The sequence below is a fragment of the Raphanus sativus genome, chromosome 3 (assembly GCF_000801105.2).
Source record: "Raphanus sativus cultivar WK10039 chromosome 3, ASM80110v3, whole genome shotgun sequence".
NCBI lineage: Eukaryota > Viridiplantae > Streptophyta > Magnoliopsida > Brassicales > Brassicaceae > Raphanus > Raphanus sativus.
In genome coordinates this window covers 19,739,740-19,764,871 of record NC_079513.1, presented here as the reverse complement: position 1 = coordinate 19,764,871, position 25,132 = coordinate 19,739,740, and the positions used below count along the sequence as shown (strand labels likewise).

Here is a 25,132-nt window from a genome sequence, read left to right as displayed (position 1 = left end):
AACAATCAGTATATATTTGTTTATTTAATTAAATATTTTTTATAAATTAATATAATAAAAGCTGATTTAAGATAAAAATATACTTTTAAACAAGAAGTATTAATTTTTTTATCCAGAATAATATTTTTAAATCAATAAAAAAATAAGACATTCAAAAGTTCATAATATAAAAAAATTATGTATGCATGTGTGAGTAAAACACTTAGTACATAATTAATATCTAATTATGTAAATTTTTTTTTTTAATATCGTATTGTCAATATTTTCAAGGGCTGCAAATTAGTACTTCTTATCGGTTTTATTTAATTCATAAACTTAGACATTAATTATAAATTTATTTAATTTTTGACCCTTACCGTTCTTTTCTTTGTAGGATCCCAAGTATTCCATAAGTTTGAAGGATAGACTTGGAGACATTCGAGAGCCCGAAAAACTGTGTGTCACATTCGATTTGCCTACTTCATGAGCTGATAATCCTACATTTATCTCTGCTTATTCAAATTGGGTGAAAATATTGGTTGAAAAGTCTCTTCCACTCCATCATCAGTGTCTGCTCAATGTATTCTTATGCTACATGAAATTTTTTAAAAAGTCGTACCATTTAAAATGCTTTTTTTTTTGTTAATGGTGATTGTCCTCTAAGTTATCTTTAAATTTTGGAATTTCAAAGTTATGGTTTTGTTTGCCTATGTTCTGGCCCGAACCTCTCTTTTATGCATTTTTACTTTTTGTGTTGTTTTATGAAAATAAAAGGAAACCATATCAATATTGTTTCTCCTCGGTTAGAATCATCATATATATTAAATGAAAGGTTAATTAAGTGATAAACTAGTGATTTTTTTAAAAAATATTAAAATTTGATTGGTCAATAATTTTTAATTATTATTTATTTTAATTAAATCTTACAATTAAATGTAAGTTTAGAACCAATTAACATCACTTGCCATTAAAATAAATATTTCTATTATAAAGGTTAAAAAGATGTAAAACAAAAACTAATTTTAATTTTCTGATTAGATAGTTGATTAAAATTAATAATGATAAGAATTAAATGGTCTTTGATGGAATCTGTTTTCAAATATTGTTTGAGTTTAATGTTATATGGGATCAGGTTTTACTATACAGTCTAAGGCTACATATGTACTTGGTTTTGATTTTCACAATAATGGTATAGTATAGTCGACTCAGACTACTCAATGTATGGTTTTTGGGAATGTACATCAGTACATGTCATCTCTTTATTGCTGGATATTCTCATATTATAAATCATTTATCACTACCAAAATGATAAATATTATAATATTCATAAAAATATTTTATATTAATCCGTTAATCTTCAAACAATAATTCATAAGAAATTAATTAAAATCACAACCATAACTAATATAGAACAAAAGTGAAGAGGTTGTTTAATATTAATGAAAGGCCATATTTTTCAACTTAAGCACGAAAATATAATAAATTGAACTCATAATATGTTATATTAAATATTCATAAATCTCTAACATAGTAATCTCAAGATTTGGTTTTGATAATTTTTATTGTTATGAATATATGAAACATTAATTAAAAAACTTTAATTAGATGCCATATTTCAGAAAATGTATATATCAAAGCCATTGCCATTAAAATCAACTAATTTAATTTATTAATTACTAATTGTAATGAATAAAAAATCCTAATCAACGTAATCATAGTATGTTTAATTTGTTACAAAATGTTATTTGTTCCTTTTCTTGTATAGGAAAAAGCTTTGTTGCAGCTTCAACGGTATGCCTCTGATGTACGAAAGGGAAGCATTCCGGATGAAAAATTACGCTTTGGTGCTGCATGGAGGCATCCTCCGCCTAGTGAGGATCCTAGTGTCCTACTCTCTGATCCGAGTGGGCTAAAATTCAGCTGATGGACTTTGTCCAAGCTCTAGTCAATACAGAATTCGCGGTAAAATGACTTCAAGTCTTATTTGTTTTAGCTTATCAGAAATCAAATGAATGATTATTAGCATCATTGATAATGCATATATAAGCATCGATGCTTCTAACAGGTAAATTATTTGGGCGACTATAGCCTTGAGATCTTTGAAGACCCTTCTGCTATGGCACTGGTCCAGGTAAAAGACCTACCGTCTCTTGATCTGTAGACTAGACATTAAGATCCATTTTTTACTAAATAGGGTCGAGTCTGGTCAGTGCCTTGCGAATACTTTAGGAGGCCTAAGGCAAAAAAAAAATCTCATTTATTCTTATAGTTTTAAATTAACAGTATTATTCATAATTTAACTTGAGACAATATATAATTTCTAAAAAAGCTATAGAAAAAATATATTACATAAATGTTTTTTTCTCATGCACCAATTTTTATAAACTTTAAACAAATAAAAATCACAGAAAACAAATTTGTGGCAAAAAATCAAATTTAAGAAACCTTTAAAAAAATATATTGCAAAACATTAGAAGTTAAGGTTACACAATAGTATTAATAATTTTCTTTCTTCTACATACATAATTTTTTATTGAAAAAAAATCGAAATAGTAGAAAACAATGTGTAGCAAAAGAAAACCTCAATAATCAAAAAAAAAATCTTAATAATCTTTAAAAGATATGTTAAAAATCATATGAACTCTAGGTAACAACTATAGTAACATTGACTGATATTCGAACTTACGTCGATACTCTCGTACAAAAACTTTTTAACCACTATACCATAAGTAAGTTATTAATTAAGGGGCCCTAATTTCTATACATTATTTGGGGGTCTATGGCAAATGCCTTTTTCATTAAACCATAGGCACGGCTCTGAGTCTGGTCCAGGTTGGGATACTATATACTGATCAGAGAGGTCTGCCTTTTTTTCGTCCTATATCCCAAGGCATTAAAAGATGCCTTGTTATTAGATGGTGAGGAAACTTCTCCTTCCCTTCTCCCTTGTACCTTCTCTTTGAAATTTCTCCTCGTGATTGACATTGCAAGCTTATTCAAGAGAGAATGAAGATGAGTTATTGGAGCTCAAGTATTGGTGGCAGAGAATCATTCGGGGTCGTTATTACAAGCATTTGATGCTTGGCTACAGAACATAGGCACTTTCACATAGGTACACACAAACACGCCTAACATGCTCTCTTTCTAGCTCTCTTACGTTTGGCAAGAGTACGATTAGTAACAGGACTATTAGTAAACACTGCCGAATCAATAAATAATATCATATGTCAAATAACTTGACTTATTCACTAAATTGTCTACCTTTTGAAACTGAAAAGTCCAATAAAGTTTTTTTTTTTGATAAAGATGTAAATGATTCCAATAAAGTTTCTTTGATTAAACAAATTTTTTTTTTATTATTACATTTGTTTCTAAAAATGTAGCTTCTAGTTAAGCTTCCCTAGAATACAATTCAAGATGTTATGAGACCAAGTATAAAGCTATGGTAAATATCACGTATATGTAATTATGTACGTTACACACTACTGTGTAAAAAAAAAATAAAGAATCAAATAGTGATGAAGACGAAGGAGATTTGTATGACAGCTTTAGCCGTTGCGGCAGCTCCCTGAACCGCCAGGAATATTAGTGCAACCGTTCGGACCAGAGCCACTGACCGGACCTCTTTGCAGCGCCTGAAACAGTAGTTTGATCTCATCGACAGCCTCCGGGAAAGGCCTCATGCGCCTGGCTTCAACTTGCGTAACGTCCAAGACAACAAGGAAAATAACAGCTAAGATAATTACGAGCACTAGTTGTCTCTTCATCATACTTGGATTTTTTTTAATATATTTCTTGAATGGAAGACCAAAGAAAACAAGAACGAGCTTTCTGTTGGTTAATGGAGGGTAGGGTCTATTTGGTTTGTATGTTTTGTTAATTCGATAATGACTCTTATATATAGGGTACTTGAGATGTCTCATGGTTTGACTTTTGCAGGCTTCTTCTTCGCACTATCTTTTATGTTTATGTAGACACACACATAAGAACTTTGACTTTGACTTTACTAGAGAAAGAAATGGTTTTCAACATCTTGAACCAAAGTATAGGGTATCGTAATAGAAAATTCACTTAGACACGGTTTGCCCAAGTCCAAAATGGGGCTTTTGCTAAAATTAAACAAGACCTGGTCCTAGCTGCCTCACTCTAAGCCGACTTTTGATTTCGGTTTAGCTTGCTTTGATATTTTGGTTAGGTATCTTGATGCAAGTTTCTCTTTTAGCTTTACAACTATGCCGTCGACACTTCTTTAGTTATTGATCTGTACCATGTAGATGGTAAGGTCTAGTGAAGCGTTGGTTGCTGACAGTTGAAAAAATATTATATATGCTTTTTTTTAACACAAATACTATATATGTATAATAACGGCCGTATAATAACTATAACATTGGTGCATATAGCTCCTAAATTTTTTTAAGAGGTAAATGTATATAAAATATAAAACTTCTAAATTGTTAACATAAAATTTATTAAAAATTCTTTATTAAGATTGTCTATACTACCAGATCTATGGATGGGTCTCGACACTTGTGGACTAAATTAAAGTTCCAAGTAAATAGCCACATTCATACACGGTTGCATTTTAAAGTTACTAAACACGTTAAAATTTATTATAGTAAATGGTAAACGCAACATGTTGAAGCTCAAATGGACTTCAAAGTTGGTTTATGTTAATGCTCAGTTGAGTTTTAACACAATTGTAATAACTGCAATTCTGGTCTTGTAGGATTTTCTTGAGAATTGACTTTTACTTGGGAAGAATCTCGGCTTCAAAATATTTTGATGAAGTTTGAACAAAGCGCAAGTTGGAATGAATCAAACAAGTTGATACACGACTTGGTTCCCCTTACATCACGACTTTTTATTCACACGAGAACCGGATAATTGAATGAAAGTCAGATAATAGCCCGGTTTAAGTTTGTCAGATCCTAGATAATAATCCCAGTTTAAGGCTGTCCCTGGTACATAATTAATTTATGGTTTCATGCATGCGTTGTAAAGGTCTACCACGAGAATGCCAAACTAAGAAAACATTGAAACAAAACAAAATTTAAGAATGCATGATGTGTCGCGTCATGAGTTCATGATTCATGTGTTTCTTGGTGAACCAAAGTCCAACCGATTAGTTCGGATAATTGTATGTTTCGAACCTGGAATCAAATCGGCCTAGAGAGCAAGTCACCAAAACCATCAATTAGGATATTTGATTTGAAGGGCCATATTTTAGGTTTATTTTTTGCTAATGTTTATAGATTAAAAAAATTAATAGGATTACTTAGTAAAAATATGCTTATTGGAAATTTTTAGTTATGATAATTTGAAGGCATAATGTTTAAATCTGAAAACCCTTTTCAAATGATATGCATTCGAATATAATTAGTGATAATTTATTTATAGAACTAAAACTCTTACGAGAGTTAATACCAAAATAGGTTATAAGTCATAGTAAATATTTGTTTTTATGAAAGATTGTTACTAACATACATAAATACTTTAATATTGATTACCACATATAAAAGAAAATTTTCTACATAATTTTTTTGGTATAATATATATCACACAAGAAATTACATTAATTGGTTTTATTATCAATTGAGAGTGTTATAACTAAAGATTTGATTACATTTGTTTAAATGAATGATTTTGCATTAAGAATGCAAAAATATATATTTTTAGTGTTTTAAATTTACTGTTTTATTAACAATTGATGTGATTCGATTGTTTTACTCAACTTTAAGATATTTTATTTTGTGAAAGTACTTTTAGAATGTCTTTTATTAACGTTTATAGTTTAGATGAAATATATTAAGGGGCATGTTTCAAAATTTAATTAGGACATTGTAAAATGTTAGACTGGCACTATCGGGAATGTTTAGTAAATTCCATCAAAATTATTCCATAACACTCGCCTAATTAAGTATGCCGTAAAAGACCAGAATTGTGTGCTTATGACTCATGTGTACTTGCAAAATCCCTACCGTGAAAATGCTTGATAATTTAGTAAATTGCAAATTAGGTTTGGGCATTTTAATCCGGATCCGAAAATATGAATTGAAACCGATCTAAAAATATCCGACCGAACTGAACTGAAAATTTGCAAGTGTTTTTTGGATTCAAATTTTTTTTATCCGAAAGAACCGGAACCGAAAAGAACCGACCAAAATAAACTCGTACCCGAATAGATCTGCCACAATAAGAACTGAATTATACTTTGACTTTAAAACATGTATATCCAAACTATGATTTTTATTTTCTATTTATATATATATATATATGTATATATGTATATGTTATTTTATGATTTAGTTGAATATATTTTGTTAACAATATTTGTTATTATTTTGTAATATTTTTAAGTAATCTGAAACTTTAAAATGTAAATCTAGAGTTTAGAAATGTTTTATTTTAATTATTAATAGTTTAATTTAATTTATTTTGTAACAAAATAGATATATGAAAAGTATGGACTAAATTTTAGTGAGTTCTATATCTTAAATATCTAAACCCGATCTGAATCCGAAAATTATGAATATTTTATAGGTATTTTAATTATAGATCCAAACTGATCCGGATCTGAGCAGGGCCGATCCAAACCCAAACCAAAAATTTACAAGTGCTTATTGAATCCAAGTGTTTAGAATCCGAAGGATTCAGATCCGAAAGAAACCTGTCTGAACTCGACCCAAAGGTCAATGCCTAATGAATATTATCTGAATCCGAAAATTATAAATATTTTATAGGTATTTTAATTATAGATCCAAACTGATTCGGATCTGAGCAGAGCCGATCCGAACCCAAACCAAAATTTACAAGTGCTTATTGAATCCAAGTGTTTAGAATCCGAAGGATTCAGATCCGAAAGAAACCTGTCTGAACTCGACCCAAAGGTCAATGCCTAATGAAAACTACAAATATAATCTAATTTTTATCTACAAAACATAGATATAATATAATTTTTAATCACAAGATTCAAGTTTGGATCTGCGAGATTGTTTTTTGGAAAATTTATTTTTTAAAACCAAAAAATGATAACTATGTCCATTGTCCAGGCTAATTTTTATTTTGTACCTTTTTTAATATTCTTTAGTATTTTCGATAATAAATAAAATAAATAATTTTACAAACAAAAAAATGGGAAAATAATAAGTGCTAATAAAATATCTATATCAACTTAATGATAGTTTTTTCCAATTCTAAAAGGGTTAAATCACAATTTCATAGAAAGTAGAATTGACATTAGAAATCTAGTGAAATATACTTTTTTCAAAGGGTCTACTATGTTTAAAATACATGTTCTACGCAAATAATAGTAATATAAAAATATTTGAAAAACACATTTTGCATTTAACTTATTGTTTTAAAATCTGTAGAAATCGAAATCTACACATTACTATAAATCTAAAACCTGTAGAAATTGGTATCTACACATTTACTGTAAATCTAAAACTAGTAGAAATCGATTTCAAATATGTTTGATATATTCTACATATAGTAGAATACATATTATACGGTAATACGGATAAAGATAATCAGTTCTGAAAAATATGGAAAGATAATATTTGGAAATATTCATTTTTTATTTTTATTAATTTGATTTTTTTTCCTTTTAAAAAAAAAGCAACATGAATTTTTTTAAAAAAAATGATTAAATTTTTTTTTTAAAAGATTGATTTAGAAAAAAGAAAAAAAAACGTGATTTAAAAAAATCAATTTAGAAACAAAAAACGTGATTAAAAAATAAAATAAAATAAAAATGTGATTTAAGAAAATTAGATTTTTAATATTTGTTGTTAATTTTTTTAGTTAAAAATTATATTTTAATATTTAATAATTATTTTGGTAATTGTAATTTCGAATTTTTAATTGAAATTAAAGACAATATTGCCATTTTAAAAATATTTAGCTTAATAGGACCTAAAGTACAGTTATCATTTTTTTGCCTAAAAAACTATTTTCCCTTGATTTTTTAACATAAAATTGATTTTTAATCTTTCATTTTTTGTGTTTCAAAAAAGAAGAAGAAAAAAAAGTCGTGAAAACACGTCTCAGGGAGCAACAATCAGAAAAATGCCTCGCTGTCTAAAATTGATTTGTGTTAGCATTTGGTACGGTTCTTTTCCTTTCCGGTTCGGTCGGTTTGTGGTTATCCATCCTACGGCAAAATGTGCGAGAGAGAGAGACATTTGTCTCTGACGCGCTTTCTCCGTCGAAGATTCCTTCTTTGATCGATCAAAGAGAGAAGAGAATCTCTGTGAGATATACACAAAGGACAGAGACAAATCCTTTTGATCTCCAAAACAGAGAATAATTCTCTTCATACACAGAGACACAGAGATGCAAACCATCTCCAAAGCTTCTTCTGCTATCTCCTTCTTTCGATGTTCCAGGGTTTGTTTCAATTTCTCTCTTAAAGCTTCTCACTTTTTTTTCAAGTTAATTTTGATTATTTTGATTGTTAGGTTCAATCCTCTTTAATAATATTTACTGAGAATTGTGTATAAACAGAATCAGTGGATTGAGTGAACTTGTCTAGGTTTCTTGAAATTTGGATGCAATGATGCTTGATGGCTCTTGTTTTGTCTCTCTCTTTCAGAAGCTAACAAGTGAGCCATGTGTGAGGCAGCTTCACATCCGAAAGGGTCTCGTCTGCAGAGTCATGAAGCTTGTCTCTTCACCTCTTAGGACTCTCCGCGGTGCTGGCAAATCTATTCGAGTCTCCAGTTTCTGCAGTGTCTCCTCCAATCCCTCCTCTTTGCAAATTGAGATGGTGTGGAATGGATCTCCTTGACCATAGCTTTGTTTAGTTGGACATTCATGTGATTAAACATAACCTCATGTGTTTTGTCTTTTTCAGGTGCCTTGTCTTAAGGATAACTACGCTTACATTTTGCATGATGAGGATACTGGCACAGTTGGGGTGGTTGACCCTTCTGAAGCTGAACCTGTGATAGATTCTTTGCAGAGGAGTGGTCGTAACCTAACGTATATATTGAATACGCATCATCATTATGATCATACTGGTGGGAATCTGGAATTGAAAGACAGGTACGGTGCAAAGGTAGGAAGGCTTTAACTTCTCTCTCTCTCTTTCTATAGATCAATTGTGCTATGATAACATTTCAAAACAGAAAGTTGTTTGGGATGATCGAATGTTTTGGAATGTAGGTGATTGGGTCAGCTTTAGATAGAGATCGGATACCTGGAATTGATATAGCCTTGAAGGATGGTGAGAAGTGGATGTTTGCTGGTCATGAAGTCCATGTTATGGATACTCCTGGCCACACTAAAGGTTTGTTTTATCATTCACTAATATTGTCTTTTAAAAGCTTTGAATGTTATGCCTACTCTTGCTTCTCAATATAATCATCTTGATTCTTCTTGCAGGCCATATCAGTTTATACTTTCCAGGATCAAGAGCTATCTTCTCTGGGGACACCTTGTTTAGCTTATCATGTGGTAAACTCTTTGAAGGTACCCCTAAGCAGGTAAACACTAAGTCTCTCTCTCTATCTTCCTCTGCTTAATTAGTTTCTTTTGGATCAAAAGTTTCAGGATTAATTAATGTATTTTGTATCCTCTGCAGATGCTTGCTTCTCTCAAAAAGATCATTGCTTTACCAGACGACACAAGCATATACTGTGGTCATGAATACACACTGGTCTGTCACATTTTGGTATCTTACTTGTTGTTGAGAAGCAGGGGTGGTTCTGAAATGACTTTAAATCTTGATTTGGTTTGCAGAGTAACTCCAAGTTTGCATTGTCTATAGAGCCAAACAACGAAGTACTTCAGTCTTATGCAGCTCATGTTGCAGAGCTCCGTAAAAAGAAATTACCTACGGTAAAAAAAAAGATTCATCACCAAATGATCCTCTTATGCATTGGTTAATTTTTCATTGTTGGTTCTTGTTTTTCTTGGTGTCAGATTCCAACAACACTGAAGATGGAGAAAGCTTGTAACCCATTCCTTCGCAGTTCGAATACAGATATTCGTCGGGCTTTAGGTATTTCAGAGACTGCAGATGAAGCAGAAGCTTTGGCTATTATCCGAGAAGCAAAGGATAATTTCAAAGCTTAGGCTTTTTTCTTCTGAGGCAATTCTTTGGTTTGCATCTGTTTCCTCCGACAAAAACAAAAAGACAGAAAGAGAGAGAGAGAGAGAGAGACAGAGAGAGATATGTTTACTTTTGATGTAAAACATCTAATGTTGGTACTCATTAACACTGCAATTAGGTTTTGGTTGATGATTTTTCAACAAAAAATATTTACCTTTTTATATTTCTTGTTTTTTGAGATTTTCATGCGAATTATGAAACAAGGTAAAATGTTCTACTGTAATTCTTGAAAATGGAAATTGCTTTAGAAAATTACTTCTTCGTTACATTTATACTAATTCTAATTAGTGAAACTACTATCCGATTCAAAAACAAGTATTCAATTAACAAATATCTAATTTTATTATTTACAAGTACAAGTCGAGTATCAATCTCGCTATTCTTTAACTACTTCCCTCTTTACTTGCTACTCGTTTTCTCATACAACAATTATACATAATATCTATTAAAATATGTTGTTAACATTTCTGTCTTTACAAACAAAACTCAATACAGAAGTTGACATTTACAATTCTATAAACAAAACTCAATAGTTTTACTCAATAGTTTTGTGATTTAAAAATAAAAATTTCTTACTAAAATATTAAAGCCTAATAATCTAATTTTAAATCCAAAATATATTGTAGTTTGAGTTTCAAATATTTTAAATTCAAGAAAAGATTTACTAATAAGTAATTTAGATTTAAGTAACAGATTTGAATACGTAACGGAACAAGTCAAATAACTTGCAAATATTCAAATTTTTGACAAGTAATTGGTACGGCAAGTACTCGTTTTAAACTAGTCAAGTACAAGTATTTAATTTGACTACTTGAACAAATCCAATCGAGTATTAAGTATCCAAAATTTAGCGGATACTTGCTCTGTGTCCATTCATATTTAAAACACCTATTAAAAATATTATCTGAATGAAACAATGCGATTAATATAGAAAAATACCTTACGATAGGGTGTAAAAGAAATATTATAAATATAGTACATAATGTTCAAAATTGTCAAAATAATTTTTATTAAAATTTTATATTCTTAAAATTAACTAATTTAGTTTTGGAGAGTGGAGTTATGATCTATAAACATATTTGTATATCTAGAGAGTAAGACTATAAATGCGTTTACCTATTTACTAAAACTTATATTCATTGTTTTTATATGTTTTTTTGGTAAAATTTTTTACACCCTTGAAAATTACATCATGTGTTATATATTTTATGCGGGATTATGATTTAGACGGAGAATACAACACTAACACAAATACATCCCCATAAGTGTCTATCAAAAGAATGTTTTATCAAAATATATTAATATATAATTACTAGAATATGAATATAAAATTTTATTAATATCATTTTAGAAAATAATGATATATAACTCTAAGTTTAATTTAATACACAATAAAACATCTTGCAGATTACATATAAGCAAATATAATGTTTTGAAATTCATTTAAATATCCAGAGATAAGGTTTATCCATAATAAACTTAATATCTCCTTAAAAAATTAGTCTAGATTTTTTCGTAGTTTTGATATATTTTAAAAATAATCCAAAAAAAAAATCAACAATAAAAAGGTAATGTATACCATAATTTGTGGTGAAAGAATGAAGAATGCATGGTCCAGTACTTTTTAGTAATCCAAATAAAAGAAAAAAAGTTATAAAAACTAGTCATGTTATTAGAGTTCAAGATTCAACCTTTAATCATGTTATTTGAGTTCACCAGGTTTGGTGGCTAGTAAGCAATAGCTTAATTGTGGGATTTGAACTCTAGGGCAAGACAGTGAAGCTGGTCATTGTCTTTAGTATCTAGCATGTAGCTTTAGATAGCCGAACCGTCTTTTCAAATTGAATTTCTTGATTTAGGTAAAAGAGTCGATTTTACTTTCTTTTAGTTCTAGGACCACCCATATGTTTTTTCTTTGAATTATTTACATCACAAGACAGGTCTTAGTTTTTAATTACAGAATGAAGCACTTATTGCTACCAAGGTAGTTTATTTTAACAGCTTCCACTTTTTCCTAACGAGCTGTCACACTATAACCTAAAGCTCTAACCCATTTGACTAACTAAATATATTATATTAGCGGGAATTTTTCTCAACCACTCATCTTTATTTAGATGGATGGTTTAGATTATTTCTCCATTTTTTGACAAGACTTATATCTACCAATTCCCAACCATCAGATTACTTCATCTACACCACTCACGGACGGCCCAGATTTTATGGGTTTCAATATCTCACTGCTACTTTTCAATTTTTGTTATCTTCCTCATTTTTCAAAAAACAAAAGAACCGAAAGTCATCAAGTTCACTCTGACGCTCTGCTGCTAGAATCAGGTTTGTTCTCGCGTATCATCCTTGTAACTCCTTTTCTCACTTGATTTCGCAGCTTATGATGTTGGACCATTGCATGGTCATCCCTGGAGAATGGATCTCCGTCGTCTCGCTTTGAGAGTTCGTCGGCACTGCACACTTATATATTTTGTACATATGGACATCAGTTAATATTCATATGGACACCAACGTGACGCACATCTGTACACCGGTTTATTTTCCACTACTTGCATGTGGGGGGGGGGGGGAGTCAAAGTTGTGTTCCAGTTTGCTGTAATGGATACCAGTTTTACGTTTACGTTTTCAAAACCTCCATGTTCCTATGCTTAGTGTACACAGAGAAGATCATACAGGTGTGCAGATGAATCAATGTGAATATTGATACATGGAATATTTTTATGGTTGGGGGGGGGGGGGACTGTACGCTGGTACCTTTTTTAATTACACATGTGTACAATAACATATAAAGGCGTACTACAAACGGACACACATGTGGATATTAAAGCGGAGTACATGTGTACAACAACCGTGTCCATATGTATATTTAGTTCACATGGACACCGTTAGTGTACACTTGTACTCTATACTGAAGTACACACGTACACCGGACTATTGTCCATAAAAACACGTGTATGCATTAGTTCCCATGTTCCAAAGCGTCCACAATGTACATCCATGCCTCTGCCAGTGTGTACACAACATAGAGATGTCCATGTGTACAATAAATATCACGGTGTCCATTCATAAACTATTATCTTTGTACATCCGTGCCTCTGCTCGTGTGTACACTAAAAGGCAATGTCCATGCGTACAATAAAGTCATATGTCCATACATAAAAAAATTGTTTACCGAACATAGGAACACGTGGACATGTCGAGCCAAGATCGTATCCATGGGGTTACTCAATATACTCGTGTACACGAACATGCTGTACATAAAAACAAAAATGAAACATGAAATTTGTTTACTTTATCCGAATGAATCATAATTTAACAAGAACATGATGTACATCTCCAACTCTATCCGAAAGAATCAAAATTTAAATAATTAAGAAAATTTAGACTTTACATTGAATTATCCTATTGCATAAATTTTGTGTACACATATTCACCATTTGAACATACAATGTTGAAACTTGTAAATCTATGTTACAAATTTATAAATGTCTAATTGAATGTTGCACCATGATAAAATATACACGTCGATACTGGTAAAAAAATGTACATGTAGATATGTTCATTGTTGAGCTACTTATAATATTTCAAGATGTAATGGTTATAAAAAAAATTCTACATTTGTAAAGCCACATTTGTTATCTTTTTGAAATATCCACCATACATAGTTTCATGTGGACAACTATATCAGAGTGTATATGTGTACAAGATATATCTGAATGTACAATCTTTTTCTTGATTAGTCATATCTTTTTAAATATGTCCTCCTTACACGATGTATCCATCAGAGTGTACATGTGTACATTATCATCAAAGTGTATATGTGTACACTATGTATCCAAAACAAAATTATACAAAAACTGAAGGATTAAATGTGTAAAAAAACAAAATTGGCCATTGTTGCTCGAGTTTCATTTTGTGTCCATGTACTGCTGGTCAGAAATGAACGAGTGACAATGAGGTGAGACTTTAGACAAAGATGACAGTGAAGCTTTATTCTTTACCTCCGACGTAGAAAAAGGAACACGACGAAGAAGATGATGTTACTGGTAGTCACTCATCGGATTCTTCCACCTCTAGTGGCTCTGCAAGTAAACATAGAGCTTTTTTTCCTACAAAACACAATAAAACAAAAGAAATCAAAGCATTTAAACGTAGACATCTCCTGCATTCTGTTTAGTGCGTCTCTCACCACCAAAAGATTTTCTACAGTGGAGTACATGTTCACCTTCTCGCTTGGAAACCGGTCCATCGCAAATAGCCTCTCTGGTAACCCTTCTTTAACATCATCAACCTCCATCGTTTCTGCCCCTAAAAAAAACCCAGAAACATCAAATACATACTCCCTTAAGATCTACATCAAGCACACAAATGTCGGAACATTCACTGCCGTTCTTCTCTTTCCCATGCCGTTTGCATCTCCTCGACATCCTTCTCCGAACAATTTTCTAAGATTTTCTTTCGTCGAAATTCACCGTCGCTTCACTTCTTCTTCCTCACTTTCTAAGTTTCTCTGTTTTGTCTAGGTGCTAGTTACGAAACAAAAAAAAAAAGATTTTTCAAGTTTGCTTTATTTAATGAAAAAGGTTAAGTTCCACCTCGGACCCACCATTAATTTTTGAACTTCAAAACCAAAACCAATTAAAATCCATCTAACTAAAACTCAAATCACCAGTTACGCTTTTAGGAGGTCAAGTTGGATCTTTTCACCCAAAAACTACCTCACTAGTGGAAACTGTCTCACAATATAAATAAAAACTGTAAACTGTCCCTGGGTGTAAATGACTCTTTTTCTTTTGCCTTTCTTTTTCTGTGTGCAAATGACCCACCCATTTCAAATGTAAACTTAAATAATACTTGTCCGCTAAGAATAAAATCTAAAGTTAATCATAATTCCTTTATTTCGAGAAATCCAAACAGCCTAAAACGATGCCATCTCTTTCTAATGAAAACCCAGCAGTTTATAATACAGACTTCTATATGATGTCACAAAAGGTTTTTTTTCACTGCCTTCTTCAATGTTGTTATTTAGGCCATATAGGTAAATAGAGTCTTAAACTATATAAAATAAAAAGAATGCCGACTTCAATGTTTTTTTTTTTTTGACAAAGAGTTCAAATATAGGCCATATAGGTAAATAGAACTTTGGACTATATAACAAATAAACACTGTACAATCCAAGAAACTCCTAAACCCAATATATTCCCACTGAAAAAGTCTGTTCGTGCTTTTCTTCTTTACACATTTGATTGCTTATATAGTTATATATCATGTACGTATTGGATAGTCTCTTGTATGCCACATCCCACATGTATCATATAACAAACACACAAGGCTATCAACTCCACCAAAAAGAATATATATTTAAATTCAAAAAGGAAAATTGTCTTTAGATATATGCTTTGAAGAGAAAAAAAATTGTCTTTTGATTTTCTTCTTTTACAATTATAGATAAATAAATTTAATAAAATAGCCTCACATAGAGAAGAAAGAGACCGTCATTAACGAATTAAGCACCGATTACCACAAATATCTTAAATAAATTTAGTCCAACATCAATACATCGAAAACGTTCACATTGCATTTACCCAAAACTTCAAAAGTAAAACAATAAACTCTTTTCTAGGACTAGATATTCTAATTATACATAGAATAAATCCTTCTTTTCTTCAACGGACAATAGCCATCCTACGTCTTTGAGATTCCGTCGGGAGTTTCACATCATATGCTAACCCAACAATCTCAAGTGACCGAACAATGTACCAAGAGATGTCTATTTGCCACCATTCAAGTCCTTGCCTCGCCGACGACTCGAACGCATGGTGATTGTTGTGCCAACTTTCTCCAAATGAAAACACAGATAGCCACCTTTAAAAAAAAAACAATAATGCGTTTTTGGAATCAATAGCTGTCTACAATTCACATGCAGAGATGATGTTAGATTATTCTTGCACACACCAGAAAAAAAAAAGTAGAAATTAACATTTACATACCAAACATTACGAGAAGTGTCATTGGTTTTCCATGTCCGAGTGCCCCAAATGTGGCAGATGGAGTTGATGAAGCAAGTCACGTGCACCTCCAATGCTGCTCCTACACCCTGCATCACCAACCAAATCATTTATAAATTATAATTATTATCCTAGAAGATAAAATAGTATTCACATATGTAACATTTTAAACCAACAAAATTGTAAATTCAATTACCATTCCCCAAGTAACGAAGGACATGCCACCAAGATAGTAGAGAATGAGACCAAGTCCTAGAATATGAAACATCACCGTTTTTTGAAGGAACCTATAGAACCATTGCTTCTTCAAATCCTCCACGTTTGTTCTTCTTCCACACTGCATTTGATTCATATATTGATTTACATCTTTTTTTTGGTTATGAATAAGCGATTTATAATGGTATTATAATATACTCCTTCTGTTTTTCTCTGTTTTTAAAAGATGTATGTTTTGGTGTTTTCACACATATTAAGAAAACACATTAACTATACATCATTTTTTAGAAATTATCAAATTCCAATGCATTTTAACCAATAGTCTTTCAATAAATTCAATCGATTTTATTGAAATTTGCAATTTTTGTATAAGAAACATAAAAAATACATCTTTGTGAAACAATTTATTTTTTTAAAACATCTATCTTTAAAAAACAGAGGGAGTATATACTTTACAATCAGAAAAGAATTAAAATTCACCTTTGAAACAAGATATGCAGAATCATAAATCCATAGAAGATGACTAAACCAAAAGCCTTCTTTAGGACTATGTGGATCTCTTTCTGAATCTGTAAACTGGTGATGATATCGATGAGTACTCACCCAATCGATCGGATCTCCCTATTATTTTTTTCGACAAATAAATAAAATATTAATTAATAACAATTAAAATCTAAAGATCTATTAGGCTAAATTGAATAAATAATGAAAAAAAAAAATTTATTGATATGATATGAACCTGAATGGCGAGAAGGGCACAATAGGCTAAGAGATACTCAAGCCATTTAGGGACTTTGAAACTCCGGTGAGCCAAGTTCCGGTGATACGACACCGTAATACCAAGACCACCAATCGTATAGAACAAAAACGTTACCCAAAGAGCCGACCAGCTGAAATAAAACGGCGCCAAGAGAGCCATTGAATGCACAAACAGTGAAGCTGTTAGTTTGACGTAATCTAATCTCCTCCACTTTCTCCCCCAAAACACCCATCTCTGTCTCCTCTTCTCCGCCTCTTTCTCCGACGAATAAGGCTTTTTACGGTGGTTCTCCTCCACCGTGGATGTCACCGACATTTCTCTCTACGTTTCTCTCTTCCTTGGAAACCTTTTCTGATTTAGAGAATAATAGAGAGGAGAATAAAAGTGATGATGCTTTCCTTTGTAATTTATACTATTTACTGCAACAAAATCGTAGATTTCAGTAAAAAAAAAAATATCATGATATTTGTTCAAAGATGACACGTAAGGTGGTAAGGTGCATTTTACATGCACTAGTATATTTTCTTTCTTTCCAACCACTAAATATTACTATTGTTTTTTTATAATGTTAAAAGTTATTTTTAGATGTAAATAAAAAGAGGAAAGAGTGACACAGGGCTCGATATCCTTGACTTATTCTAAGTATCGATAAACATTGCTTTATGGATGTACGTGATTACAGGCAAATATCACGTTCGAGTAGCTGGAGACTGTTATTTAATTTCTGAAGTTTCATTTTTCTTAATATATAAATTTGGAATAACTCACTGGCTTAGTACGGAGTATATACTTTTTTCAATTGGTTCTTATGATTGAATTTATGAAAAAATACTCTATATAAACATGAGTTTGCACTATACACCGACTCATTTGTATGTAAGAACATTCTCATTGATAAATATTTTTTCAAAATTTCAAACTAATTATATTAATATTTAATCAGAAATATTTGTTAAAATTAAGATATTTTTCACCAGAATCACTCGTAAAAGATTTTCACATAAGTGATATCTAGGTATTTATTTTATTCTACTTTGTATACACTATCTAAATCTAGTAATATATTAATTTTATTTTCTTCCGTTTAGTGCAACTCAGTCAAATAGTATATACAACTTTAAATAATATGCACAAATTCATATATGCAAACAAAATATATACACGATCTCTAAAAATTAGACTATCTAGATCACAAATATTCGATATTTTTTGGATATGGTAAAAAAAAGTCATCAGATTGACTATGATTTTTTAGCATATAAGAAAAGGCAAATCATTATTTTCCGTTTATTACTGTGGCAAATCACTATTTTCCGTTTATTACTGTGGGTTTTTGTTGTGTTTTTGGTGAATTATGGTAGAGTAAAGGAGGCCATCAATATATTTTCTAATCTCAAATTTAAAGAAAAATCATGTATATTTCAAGAACTCTTGTAGTTTTAATCATTTTTCCAACAATTATATCCATTTTAAAATATTTGATATCAGATGAGATGTACAATATCCAAGCATAAAAGGAGTTACATAAGAATATATATACAAAATCTTAAATAAATTAACTCATTAATTATATAGTTTAAATAATTTTACTTTTAATATAACACTTTGTAACATAATAATATATGATAGTTTAAAAATATTAATTCACAAACTTTACTTATAATACATTGAAAAATCCATACTTTTGAAATACGGATCAAAATCTAATATCTCTTTTAAAATATTTAATAGACATGAGATTGAATAGACATGAGAGAATGTTAAGTATTTGAGATCATGTACAGTTACTACCCGTCCGTATTTAAGATGATATATTTATATATCTGAAAGTTTATATTTATATTTTATTTAAGATATTTTAATTAAAATATAAAGTAAATTTTTAAGAATATGAGTGGTAGAACTTTAGTAAAAGCAAATAAGAATAAAAACTAAAATAAAATAATAAATAAAATATATATTATCTTAGAAGTGGTGTTTATGACGGACTATTTTCAACTGGTAAAAATGGTGCTTATATTTCTATAAAATGGCTGACGTTTGCTACATTTTTATCATTCAACATATGCCGAAGATGCAAAATATAATAACTAATAAACTGGCATATAATATTTAGAATCTGCTTTCTACTATGATTTATATTGATCTAGTTTCCGGGAGGTGATTTTCGGATCAGGCTACCTAAAATTTGTTTGGTCTTTTGTTGTAGAAAAATAAGAATATGTATTTAAATTTTATTAGTATGCGCACAGATTTTAAAACATCTACCGTTTTAAAATACATAAGGGGTTTTGGAATAGTTAACATTGTGTAGAACGAAGTCAGAAATCACCGATTCACAAAAAGAAGAAAAAGAAGAAAATAAAAATATAGTACTTTACAAATTTGGGCTTATCTAGATGTCAAGTAGTTGAGTTCACATCTTCTTGATAAAGCTTTTTCTTTTTTCCTTCAAATTAACGACTTTAGGGTTGCAACTTTAACAACGGAAAACGTTAAGGTTGGCAAGATTGATCACTGATGCATACACGTCCCAGCAAACAGCATATATTTGGTTTTTAAGTGTTGATATAATTATATTTACTGAGACGTATTTTTAGCCTATAATGATATGTCGCTCTCAATACACGTTTTCAAGCATAATTATTTCTATAAAATATGATGATGGATATGATGGATATTATCAACCTTGGGGCCGTATGTCCTAGTGTCCATACCTTTTAGTAACCATAAAAGGAAATTAAAACGAAACCTCAAGTAATATAAAGTGTAAGTTGAATCAAATTAAAAGATTTTGTGTCTTAATGGAAAAGAAAGATTTTGCAGGATTTTGCAAATCGAGCTCTAGTTAACATCAAACAAAAAGAAGGAAAAAAATCTATATATAATAGCAAACTGATTTTTGTTCTCATTTGACATCATCTTTTTTTAATAGGAAAATAAAATTGAATCCAAAGGTCAAAAATGTTTCTATTTTCTAATCTAATGGATCAAAAACACTCCTTTTTATTTTGATGATGTCATGAATTTATTTGACAACTTTTGATTCAACAGGCATCAATATATAATATTCCCTCTCTTTGAAAAAACACATCCCTTAATAACATCTCTTAGACACACCTCTCTAACATGCACTTTTTATATATAAAAAAACTGATTTTTGTTCTCATTTGACATCATCTTTTTTATAGGAAAATAAAATTGAATCCAAAGGTCAAAATTGTTTCTATATTCTAATCTAATGGATCAAAAACACTACTTTTTTATTTTTGATGATGTCATGAATTTATTTGACAACTTTTGCTTCAACATGCATCAATATATAATACTCCCCTTTATTTGAAAAAACACATCCCTTAATAACATCTCTTAGACACACCTCTTTAACATGCACCTTTTCATTATATTATATATAGAACATTTTATGGCAAATCCTTTATAAAATTTTTCTTCCTGCTTAAAGCACCGAAATCAAGTTTTTTAAAGTCTCTACTAAGATATGCCTAATTATATTATTTTTCATCAACCTTTTTTGCATTCCTTCAGAAATCAAGGACTGTAGGTTTATTAATTTTTAAGACTAACATTTTGAAAGTGTGTATTCTTCATTTAGTGAAAGATGTTTGTGTTTTATGATTTTTTAAGTAGATGTAAATAGATAATTGTTAAGACATAGAATTAGGTTAGTGATTGTTTTTATCATCCATGTTAGTCACATTCCATAGTTAAAGGCAAATTAGTCACACCCCACAATATTTATGGTTCTGTGTTAATTTGGTTGTCGTTATGGCCATGACCTTTTAAGGATTAATGATAATGGTGGGAGTTTTGAGCAACACAACTCCACCGTACAGAACCGACAAAGCTTCTTGTTTGCAAGCAAAGGCCCTCTCGATGATTCTAGCAAATTGTCGAGTAAACATAAGACCCCCAGGAGTGCATGGGGATGTATCCACGGGGTGGGGAGGCTGGCCTCTCACCAAATCATCGGCTGTGTATTCCCAATGCACAGATTCTTCAACTTTACTATAGCCGATGGCATGCAACCAGGTGGTGAGGGATGTCATTGGTTACCCTTCGATCTAGTGAAAGATGTTTGTGTTATATGATTTTTTAAGTGGATGTAAATAGATAATTGTTATGACACAAATTAGGTTAGTGGTTGAATGCTCTGTCCATGGCGATCTCTATGGCTCGAGAATGGGATGCTAAGCAGACTCAGGAAACTCCCCACAAAGCGAAACAAACCCCAATCCTCAGCCAGCCACCGTCGGACTCAACTGTTTTATGATTGTGTATTTTGTTAAAACATAATTTGAAGAGTTAGAATCTGACTGTTAGAATTGTTTTTTTCATCTAATAGTCTTAATAATTTTCTTACTAATAATAGCAATATATTTAATGTTGAAAGGTTGTGTCTTTTAATAAAAACCAAAATATATTTGTTTTAAGAATTACATTTTTTTCTTTATAAAAATTGTATTTTCATAAAACTTACTCAAATTTATTATTTAATTTTAGTGATAAACCATTATAAATTTTGGTGTTACATATTGCATCCCTTAGCCAACCATTGCAATAATTAACTATCAACCATTATAACTCTTAATACTTAGTTGAAAATCTGCATCTTTTAAATATTTTTAACATGAAAAATTGTTAGTTGTGATTGAGTTTAGTGAATGGGTGCATGTGCCAAGAGTTGTGTCTTTTAGTTAAGTAGTTTTGTTTAAGAGTTTTAAAGAGGAAAGACACAACTCTTCATTTGTAATAAGACACCACTTCATTGAAGAAATGCATTGAAAAAATACAATAAAGAGATGCAATTATTCACTTGTACTGTTTTGTTTTTTATTTAAACTTTTGTTATTGTGATAGAAAATAATAAACTTAGTTTTCTTTTCTATTAATAAAAGGTGAAGTTTTTGTTTTTTGATTTTTAGTGATCACAATTACATAGATTGTGATATATAATTATTTTCTCTTTCTAAGAAATTCCTCTTTTATTCTTTGTTTTATTTTAAAAACTTCAGTTTCATTTACGAAATTATATTTATTAGTTTCTAGGATGAAAAATTATGTATTTTTTTACTTTGCACATATCATTTTATTAATACTTTATCTAAATATTTGCAATTATGAAAGGTTGTGTCTTTTTAAATAGTTCAAAAGGTAGAAAAAAATCTTTAAAATTGTATTTCAAAAATTTAAGAGTTGTGTCTGTTCATTTGGTTTTAAATTCATCTTCTCATAATAAATTCAAAGAGAGGAGGAACAGAAAAAAATAAAACGGCCACAAAGAAAAAAGAAAAAATAATAGAAGACGATTATGTAAATTAATATTGTTATACTATCAAAGAACAATTAAACTTTTAAATACATTACTAATATTTGTTATTTACTTACACATTGTATTTTTATACACATTTATTGTGTACATATATTAATCCAATTATTACTCCATCAAATTTTATTTATTTAAAATAAAAAAGATTAAACATTAAAATACAAAAGATAAAAAGTAAAAAATAATTCACTTTTCACGCGCGTTTACGTGCGGGATTGTTTTCTAGTACTACTAATAGTAAAGTAGACGTGGCACATCAATTATACAGAGCGTAGTATATCTATTCTATTAAAATTAGTTATATAGTGTACACAGTATATCTATTTTATTAAAATCGAAATACAAAATAATACTTATCTAATTTAGGTGAATTTTTACAGATTTTCATTTTCTTTTCGACTAATTTAACCAGTTCATCTATTTATTAAAATTGGGGTATAACATAATATGTGCCTAATTTTAACTGGATTTTTACATATTTTCATTCTATTTTGGACTAATTTAACCAGTTCATTTGTTTCACAAAAAAAAACAATTCATTTATTGTTTTCAATTTTATTACAAATTTTACATTCTTTTTCACTCTTCCAAACTATTTTGTTAATTATATTTATCATAATATTTGATGATATTTATTTTACGTATTAACCATAATAATTTTATGTGTTTAAATAAAATTATTCTATTAGTAACAAAAATTGAAGCTGGTTAACAAAATTATTTTGTTTACTAGACATGGACATTCATGTATACGTTACATATCAATTTTTACGAGTATCATGTTTTTAAATTTTAAAATTAAACTCTATTCAGTTATTAAAAAAGTTTCGGACATTATTCAATTTGAATTATTCCGGATCTAGATAAATTTGTATGAACATAAAATATCTAAATAATCTATAAAATTAAAAATATCACTGAACAATTTATAAAAATGTCAAAACTGAATCCGTATGTGCATGTAAATCAAGCTCTAGTTAACATTAAGCAAAAAAACAGAAAAATACTACTAGTAGTAAAATCAGACGTCGCACATCAATTGTACAGAAAGATAAGTGTACACGATGGAGCTTCAAACCCTGTTTTTTTTTTTGACTAAATTTTCGAACCCTGTTTTTTTTTGACTAAAGTTTCGAACCCTGTTCTACAGATAAACACTGCTTATCTCCATGACTAAGCAAATTATATAAAAGAGTCGGGGGCACATTCCCCATGGTTAACACTGTAGATCCGCCATTTTCATACTTTCTCTATTTTCAATTGTAGGTAGTTTTGATTAAAGACACAAATATTAAAGAAAACACATTTATAGTTTTAACATTTACTCCCTCCGTTTCTTAAAGAGTGTCATTGTGACATTTTTCACACAGATTAAGAAAGTTGTTGAAATATATGTAAGTTGTAATTAATTATACCTTTTTGACCAATAGTATTTTAGATAAATAAAATTATTTATAAAATCAATGCAGTTTGCAATTAATTTTCAGCTGAAATTTAGTATAGTTTACATTGGAATTGTAAAGTGATACTCTTTGTGTAACAAGAAAATAAGCTCACAGTAACACTTATTATGAAACAGAGGGAGTAGTTAAAAAGAAAAAAAGAACCAATCTTAAATAACATTTTTAACTTAAACTTTTAATATTTTATTTAAATATTATTCTATCATATTACTTTTGCATTGGATTTTGAAAACAACTTATATTATGAAACAAAGTAAAACTCTTAAAAATACTTTTATATATAGAAACGGAGGGAGTATAACTTATGATCCGCCGATCATTATGGTCCTGCCCGGATTTTGTATGTTCGACCAAATATGACTGATAGATGGTATTTTGCGGAAAAAAAGAGAGAGAAGAATTGCAACTTCAACAACAACAGAAAGTGTTATATATGTTGCAAGATTGATCACTGATGCATACACGTCCCAGCAAACAACGTGCATTTGGTTTTTCAGTGTTGATATGATTATATTAACGGAGGCCTCGTAACTTTCACTTGTTAAGATCCGTTGTGTAGACATTAGCATGTGGTCGAACTTAATTGTGAGTTCTTTGTATAAAACTCAAAACTATTTGTTGCGAGTGTAAGTGTTCAACACACTATTTATACAGTTTTGGAAAGAAAAACAATAAACTCATTCACGTCTGAAATGTTCATTCAACTTGAAAAAGTAAACTTCTAACTTCGAACATATAAAAATGGAGATTAGAGTCTAGCGGACTCCGGAAGCGTAAGACGACAACGATATAAAAGTTAAAATGAAATGAGTACAACATTGTTTGTACCCTACAAGAACATAGTGCACTTACTTTAATCATAGCATCTACAAATACCTTCGAATTTAAGAAACTGTACACAGACTTTAGTAGTTTTTTTTTTTTTTACTTTAGTAGTTTATTATACATCAAAATCATAGCAGCAAGTTTATTAAATGGTTAATTACGAAATTCATTAGGTGGTGGGTAAGCGAGAAAGGTTAAGGTAGTTAAGCTTTGTTAATAACGATCAACAAAGCATTTTATATGAACTATGATTAGTAAACTAATTAAATAATCAAGTGGTTTCCGTCACTTGATTAAAACCAATGGCCGATTACTTTGTGATGCATTAATAAAATAATGGTGGACAAAACTGAAATAGAAGATGTTGACATTCAGACAGACAATTAATTAAGAAGATCTGATCTGAAAACT

General features: G+C 30.1%; 3 protein-coding genes and 1 pseudogene across 3 annotated transcripts; 2 read left to right on the top strand and 2 right to left on the bottom strand.

The window, feature by feature from the left end:
• LOC108845430 (uncharacterized) overlaps positions 1 to 3,077 on the top strand; it is a 6,161-nt pseudogene extending 3,084 nt beyond the window's left edge.
• Positions 3,078 to 3,315: 238 nt separating this feature from the next.
• On the bottom strand, positions 3,316 to 3,831 carry LOC108846806 (uncharacterized). Its single transcript, XM_018620007.2, has one exon. The coding sequence runs from the start codon at positions 3,747 to 3,749 to the stop codon at positions 3,528 to 3,530; it is 222 nt and encodes a 73-aa protein (XP_018475509.1). The 5' UTR covers positions 3,750 to 3,831; the 3' UTR covers positions 3,316 to 3,527.
• A 4,315-nt stretch (positions 3,832 to 8,146) lies between these two features.
• On the top strand, positions 8,147 to 10,254 carry LOC108844348 (hydroxyacylglutathione hydrolase 2, mitochondrial). The gene is made up of 8 exons (XM_018617591.2): positions 8,147 to 8,367; positions 8,573 to 8,746; positions 8,834 to 9,037; positions 9,145 to 9,268; positions 9,364 to 9,464; positions 9,563 to 9,637; positions 9,721 to 9,819; positions 9,904 to 10,254. The coding sequence occupies exons 1-8, from the start codon at positions 8,314 to 8,316 to the stop codon at positions 10,054 to 10,056; spliced, it is 984 nt and encodes a 327-aa protein (XP_018473093.2). The 5' UTR covers positions 8,147 to 8,313; the 3' UTR covers positions 10,057 to 10,254.
• A 5,365-nt stretch (positions 10,255 to 15,619) lies between these two features.
• LOC130509458 (delta-9 acyl-lipid desaturase 2-like) lies at positions 15,620 to 17,482 on the bottom strand. Its single transcript, XM_057005460.1, has 5 exons — positions 17,066 to 17,482; positions 16,807 to 16,947; positions 16,307 to 16,447; positions 16,093 to 16,199; positions 15,620 to 15,967 (listed from the first exon to the last, which is right to left on the bottom strand). The coding sequence occupies exons 1-5, from the start codon at positions 17,399 to 17,401 to the stop codon at positions 15,769 to 15,771; spliced, it is 924 nt and encodes a 307-aa protein (XP_056861440.1). The 5' UTR covers positions 17,402 to 17,482; the 3' UTR covers positions 15,620 to 15,768.
• Positions 17,483 to 25,132: the final 7,650 nt, after the last annotated feature.

Coding starts and splice junctions, on each gene's coding strand:
- LOC108844348 (XM_018617591.2), top strand. CDS start 8,314: ATGCAAACCATCTCCAAAGCTTCTTCTGCTATCTCCTTCTTTCGATGT. Junction 8,368..8,572: donor CCTTCTTTCGATGTTCCAGG/GTTTGTTTCAAT, acceptor TCTCTCTTTCAG/AAGCTAACAAGTGAGCCATG. Junction 9,269..9,363: donor TACTCCTGGCCACACTAAAG/GTTTGTTTTATC, acceptor TTCTTCTTGCAG/GCCATATCAGTTTATACTTT.
- LOC108846806 (XM_018620007.2), bottom strand. CDS start 3,749: ATGATGAAGAGACAACTAGTGCTCGTAATTATCTTAGCTGTTATTTTC.
- LOC130509458 (XM_057005460.1), bottom strand. CDS start 17,401: ATGTCGGTGACATCCACGGTGGAGGAGAACCACCGTAAAAAGCCTTAT. Junction 16,448..16,806: donor CTGCATATCTTGTTTCAAAG/GTGAATTTTAAT, acceptor AATCAAATGCAG/TGTGGAAGAAGAACAAACGT. Junction 16,200..16,306: donor CCTTCGTTACTTGGGGAATG/GTAATTGAATTT, acceptor TTGGTGATGCAG/GGTGTAGGAGCAGCATTGGA.